Source organism: Mus pahari, chromosome 14 (genome assembly GCF_900095145.1).
Source record: "Mus pahari chromosome 14, PAHARI_EIJ_v1.1, whole genome shotgun sequence".
In the NCBI taxonomy this organism is placed as follows: Eukaryota; Metazoa; Chordata; class Mammalia; order Rodentia; family Muridae; genus Mus; species Mus pahari.
Window position 1 is genome coordinate 46,359,375 of NC_034603.1, and position 6,490 is coordinate 46,365,864.

Here is a 6,490-nt window from a genome sequence, read left to right on the forward strand (position 1 = left end):
AATGGCTGGTGTTCTCTTAAGGTAGAAAGACTACATTATTGCCACAGCTTTTGTAACATAAATTACATAAATTCTGAGAGCACAGTCAGCCATGAAAAAGCTACCCAGATCAAGAACTTAAGCAGTTCAACATTAGACAGTGCCTTCCCTCTCAGTAACAGCCCTCACTTCTGTCATCATAATTCAACCTGCCTAAGTCTTAGACAAACTGAATAAAAAAGTTATATGCTCTTTTGTGTACAGCATTTAAGAAGGTTTTTTGTTTTTTAAATTACAATTTCAAATTGGGTATGGTGGTACAAGCTTTTAATCCCAGCACTCAGGAGGCAGAGGCAGAGACACAGGCAGTTCAAGGTTAGCCTGGTCCAAAGAAAGTTCCAGGAAACAAAACAAAGCAAACACTGCCTGCCTCTCCTCTCCCCTCAAAAGACAATCAAAAACACTATACTTTCATTTATGTATTTGGTGTTTATGCCAGAGGTCAGCCTACGGGAATGAATCCTCTCCCATCATGTGGATCCCGGGCGCTGAAGTCAGGCTGTGAGGCTTCACAGCAGGCTGAGCCACCCTGTTTGCTGGTCCACTTTCCTTTATTCACGTATGCCAGTGAGATGTACTCATGTTGCTAAGTGGGCTAGCTGTTCATTTGTTTTACTGCTATGGGATACTCCTTTGTATGAAAGGAATATTTCATCATGTAATTCCCAATTTCCAGCTATTGTAAGTTAGGATGCCAGGCCTATTCTTTCATCATGAGTCTTTTGCTAGATGTATGTATCTGTCTGTCTTATAAGGGGCATTAGAATAATACATTTAGCTTTAGCAGTGACCACTTATCTCAAAGTCAAAGATACTTTCCTGTTAATTTACTATAAAGGCTGTGTTATTTAACTTTTCATAGTTGAGTCTATGACTCACTTCAATCAATTTATATGTATCATGTAAAGGAGAGGTCTTAAGGTGAAGTATCTTTGAGTTTGTTAAGTCTATCACAAGTTTTCACTTTTCCTTAATAATATGGTAAGTGGCTACCTCCATTCATCCCCATTCATAAACTATAAAATTTATTGATACCTGGGCCTCAACCCTAAAGATTGCAACTTCTAAGTCTGACGTGAGACCTATGACTCTGAGTTATGCCTCAAGGTTTGGCTGTCCACCACTACTGCCTGTGTAGGCACCATGGACTGTCCTGCACCGAAACACTGAAGTGAGCGACCACAGGCAAGCCTCCCATGCCACCTCATCACACTACTTATCAGGCTAAGAAAGTCATTACATTACCTGAAGGTAGAGACAAACTCCAAAGCTAATGTAGCCTAGGCACATAGGATATATACAATACATGTCTGCCAAATTAGGGAAAATGGAGTCTGGACCCAGACAAGATTTTTCACTCTGATCACTGAAATAACTTAGGTAATTCTATAAGTCTTTGGTTTCTCTGTAAAGTGGAGTTAACAGTTCTATTTTGCAAGAGTTTTATGAAATAAATGAATTAGTGTACATGAGCATCTAGCATTTCCTGACACACATAAACAGTATGCATAAAACAGCTGGTTTTACTACATTAAAAAAAAACAAAAAACAAAAAACAAAAAACAAAACGACAGTCGGCTGGAGAGATGGTTCAGCAGTTGGGAGCACTGACTGCTCTTCTGAAGGTCCTGGGTTCAGGTCCCGGCAACCATATGGTGGCTCATGGCCATCCATGGTGAGATCTGATGCCCTCTTCTGGAGTGTCTAGATACAGTGTACTCACATATAATAAATAAATAAATCTTAAAAAAAAAAAAAGACGGTCTTTTAAATTTGTTTGAGACAGGGCCTCACTACATAGAACAATGGCTGGTCTGTTAGACCAGGCTGGCCTTGAATTCAACAGAGATTTACCTGCCTTTGCCTCCTGAATACTGAAATTAAAGGTGTGTTCTCCTATACCCAGCTTTTGGATCCCCCATGTGACCTGCTACTGCGTTTTTCCCTCAGGACCAATCGTGGCTTAGCTACATCAAATACCAGTTGCCTCTTAAGAAGACTGGCATTCTACATATACCAAATATGCTGGTCCTGAGAAGCTTTGGAGATAGATCTGAAGCAATGGAGAAGCTGGTTACATATAAATAAGCCAGTGCTATCTCTCCATCTTCATGTCCAGACCCTACTTCAAATATTCCTACATAGATCACAGGCACTTTTCTGAGAGAGCTTAGGAGCTCCAAAAAGAGTTTGTGTCTACTTTTGTGTATTATGAAAAAATTCAATTTCCACCACATTCAAAGACTGTTATTTCTGCTTTTATCATGACCATTTTGCAAACAAGAAAACTTAAACCCTCCCCAAACTAAAGGCACGTCACTAGAAACTGTCAAGAGCCCAGGGCACACCTCACTCTGCTTGCAGCTGCCTCTTGAAAGCCCCATCAGGACTGGCGCTTTGAACTGGTGCGGCTTTTGGAAGTCTTTCTTGCACTGCTTACTTTGCCGTGTGACATCTCTTGAAGTTAATGACTTTACAGACATGGGTTGTGAGCTAAGACAAACTATAGCTTGGGATACCACAGTTGTTTGTTTTTTAAAAGTCAGATCTTTAGTAAGTGAACTTCTGAAGTCACCTTTGAAATAAATGTTTCTTTACCATAGATAATTTCACTGGAAAGGGATATTGTACAGCAGTTTTGTTCTCTGATGCTGGGGTAGTCCCAGGGTAAGTTAGGAAATAAGGAACTTAGCAAGTATGAGACATCATTTTAACTTACATTTCCAAAATCTAGGAATCTCAATTTATAAAGTTAAAACCAGCAACTTGAATGGTATTTTAAAACTTACTCAAATATACATCAGTCTAAGCAGTTTTGAGGGACAAAAAGAAATATTTCCCCAGTGCTGGGAATTGGATTCAGGGCCTTGCACCTGTGGGCAAGTGATCTACCATGAGCTATATAGACTGCTATCTAGCCCATCATACTTTTTGAAAAGGTTTTAAAAATGTAATTCATGCCTGCAATTCTAGCCCTCAGAGAATGAGGCAGGAGGACTGTCATGAGTGTGAGGCCAGCCTATTCTAGAGTGAGATCCTATCTTGAAAGAGGAAAGGAAAGAGGGGGAGAGGAGGGATTTCAGGAAGGATAATTAGCAAGTCAAACAAAACATGTCAAGCCAAGTAGCTTCCCGTGAGCCACACATGTGTATGATAGTCTTAGTTTAACCAAATAAATTCAAGCAAATTTCTTCCTTAAAGTGAGAATGGGATTTTGGCTGATGTTATTAAGGTTTCTGAGTAATCAAGTACACAGACTTACAAGAAATCTTTTTTGATAGAGTTTTAATTCCGACAATTAAAATAGTTAAGTACCATGTGAAGAGTGAGGCAGTTCTTTTCACATGAAAAGGAAAACAGTTCAATGCTGACTCCAAGTTAAGTGTTCCATGAGTCTGCCGGGTAACTCAGGGTTAGCTGAGATGTGGTCTTTCAAAGTACAATTAGCTTCTTTTCCTATGAGTCTCCGTATCTTTAAACAGCTGTAAGCAGACTAGCTCTATCATACCCTTCAGGACTATCCTGTCTTTATATGAGAAATCTTTTTTCCTACATCCTAACCTAAACATTAAAGGATAAAAACAAAACCAAGGGCCAATGATTCCTTAACTTAAATTACTCATATACAATTATGCTTTATTTTTGAACTGAATATTGGAATTATTCCCAACTAAATAACCAATATTTGCTTTGCTTCATTTAATATCAATTTGTTAGTTTATAAATCTATAACTCACTTAAATCTATTCAGGGTTCATTCTCAGGAAGGGCCTAATTTGTTCAGTCTTGACTATGGTTACTTTCTAACCTATTTTCCCCACAAATAATGTTCCTTTCTGAGGGTGGGAGTGTAAACTTAGTAGCTTAAATTCTTGGAATCAAAAAGACATCCCAAGCCAGGTGTGGGGAGCACTAGGCGGCAGAAGCAGGGGATCTCTATGATTCTGAGGCCAGAGTCTGAGTTCCAGGACAGCCAGGACTACATAGAGCCACTCTATCTCAAAAAACAAAAACAACAACAAATAGAGTATACCCTGCAATTCCAAGCTGGCCTGGAAGTTAACATGTGTGATGTTTTCTAATTTGGGGTCTAATTATGTGTAAATCGTAACTGTAGAGTGTAATTAATTTCTAAACTTCCAAGTCAAATTTTGCAATACTGTACTCTGAAGTGATTAATACACTGTGAAGTTGTAGACTATTGATCTCAATAGTGAAAATGTATGACGCCTAAGAGGCATAAAGAGAATCTATAAAAAGAAAGCAAACCAAGGAAGGAACATAACTTAGAATCTGTTGTGACCCCTTCAGCAAAGACATGCTGCTGCTTTTCAGAGCTTGGTATAAACTATAGCTGGATTATTCCATACCCCAAACTCACTGTTCTTAATCAAGTCAGTGAAGTAGGTCTAGAAAAATAGTTTCCCCCAAACACCAATTTCACTTACATTATCATGTTTAAAAAAACACAACATCTTCAATTCCCGGAAGACTCTTTTGCAAGAGACCAGATTCTGGAAGACGTTGGGCATCTTTTTGAGTGCTACTCTCTTTCCATCTCTTGGATCTGTTACTGACCTAAAGAAGCAATATTTGGGGGAAAGGAAGGGAAAAAGAGAAATCAATTCTAAACCTTAGTCTCCAATGTTTCAGAGATCATGACAAATATTTTGTATCTTAAACCACTCAATATCAAATCCATATAATAATGCTAAGTTTAGGTTTCAGTGTTCAAGATGACAAGAGTCCATACAAAGAGAATGTCTAACCACCCAATTCATCTGTCATGTTCTTAAAGAAAACCTTATCTGAAGCCAAATTTGGTGACACTTGTTTGTAATCCTAGCATTTAATATGAGGCTGAGGCAGGAGGATGGTGAGTTTGAGGGATACCCCACCTCAAAGAGCTAATATATTCTCTCTCCCTTCCCCTCCCTTCTCCCTCCCTCTCTCACATACATATCTACCGATACTCTAAAGGATCCACCTGAGTGAGGTAGGAATATCAGCAATAAAGCTGTTTCCAAGACTGGGAGGAGCAATAGCATAGGACAACATGGCCAAATAAAAATCCTGTCACATTTTATTTTCAGAACCATTTTCAATGTTGAAGAGATATTCGAATACAGTTTACATAAACTGGTCTCTCATACAGATGTACATCCGTAGTTACTACACTGATATTCCCTTTCTCTGAAGTTTCTCAGTGTTAGCTTGGGGATCCTTCGTCCTCAATAGTGGTGCTCTTTGCTTCCAAGCTCTTGCTGTCCTGGTGGTTACAGCCTCCTTGACAGCTCACACTCCCTTTCTTCTTAGTTTTCTAAGCACCTGCAACACCAAGTTCCCAAACTGATTTTTTTTTTTTTTTTTTTTTTTTTTTTTTTTGGTTTTTCGAGACAGGGTTTCTCATTATAGCCCTGGCTGTCCTGGAACTCACTTTGTAGACCAGGCTGGCCTCGAACTCAGAAATCCACTTGCTTCTGCCTCCCGAGTGCTGGGATTAAAGGCGTGCGCCACCACGCCCGGCTCCGAACTGATTTTTGAAACAGTTTTGAAAGTCCTGATGATTCCATCCATACCGATTAAAACAAATGCTTTAAGTCATTAATTGGCTATCTGGCAGCTGATGTCTGGCCCTCTCACCTAGGGTAGAATTCTGCTGATCACTCTTAGCTCTTGCTCTCATCACCTCTCTTAGACCTGGGTCACTTAAAATGGAGAACTATGTGCCATCAGGTCCTTTATCTAGGTTACTAATTATATTTTAAAGAACAGGACTGAGAGTTCCTCTCAGCAGCAGATACAGCACCAGAAACTCACAGCCAATCATCATCTTGGGTACAATTATCTGATTATCCATTTGATTAACTATAATCACTCTACTTTCTTAACCTGTTTATACAAAAATCAAATGCCCATCAAATTCTGCCTTCCTGAAAATGAAGCATCCCCATTTCTACCTGTCTAAGTGTCACACCTGACACCTTTATCTTAGTGACCCTAAGTGTTCATGAGACTTTCAAGGATGCATACCCATATTTGTGAACAAGAGTATTGCTCTTGATTCTGCTGACTGAAAATTTGGTAAAACAAGCATTATCTGTTTTTAGTTTTGTTTTTTTTTTCTAAATAGCATCTCATGATGTAGGTCAGCCTGGCAGTAATCCTTCTGCCTCAGCCCCCTGAGTGCTGGGATGACTGGTGTGTACCACACAAAAGCTGTTTTTGTCTTTCAGTCCTAAAGATCAAACTGGGAGTCCTGTGCATGCCGAACAGGAGCCCTTCCACTAAGCTATGTCTCTAGTCTGAGTTTTCAATAGCTTGAAGTATAGCTAAATTAGTATGGGGATTGATAATAGAGATTGCTGCACAGGAGATAAAAAGCAAAATCTGCACCACCACTTAAAATCCATATAAATATGAAAGTCAAATAGAAGAACGCAAGTGTAAG

At 39.3% G+C, this 6,490-nt stretch overlaps 1 protein-coding gene across 1 annotated transcript in view; it reads right to left on the reverse strand.

Moving 5' to 3' along the window:
- Window positions 1-4,689, reverse strand: part of Nlk (nemo like kinase) — a 59,356-nt gene extending 54,667 nt beyond the window's left edge. The window contains exon 1 of the mRNA XM_029545702.1: window positions 4,488-4,689. Coding sequence (XP_029401562.1) covers window positions 4,488-4,571 — 84 coding nt within the window. The 5' untranslated portion in view covers window positions 4,572-4,689. The remainder of the gene's footprint in view (window positions 1-4,487) is intronic.
- Between the last annotated feature and the right edge of the window lie 1,801 nt (window positions 4,690-6,490).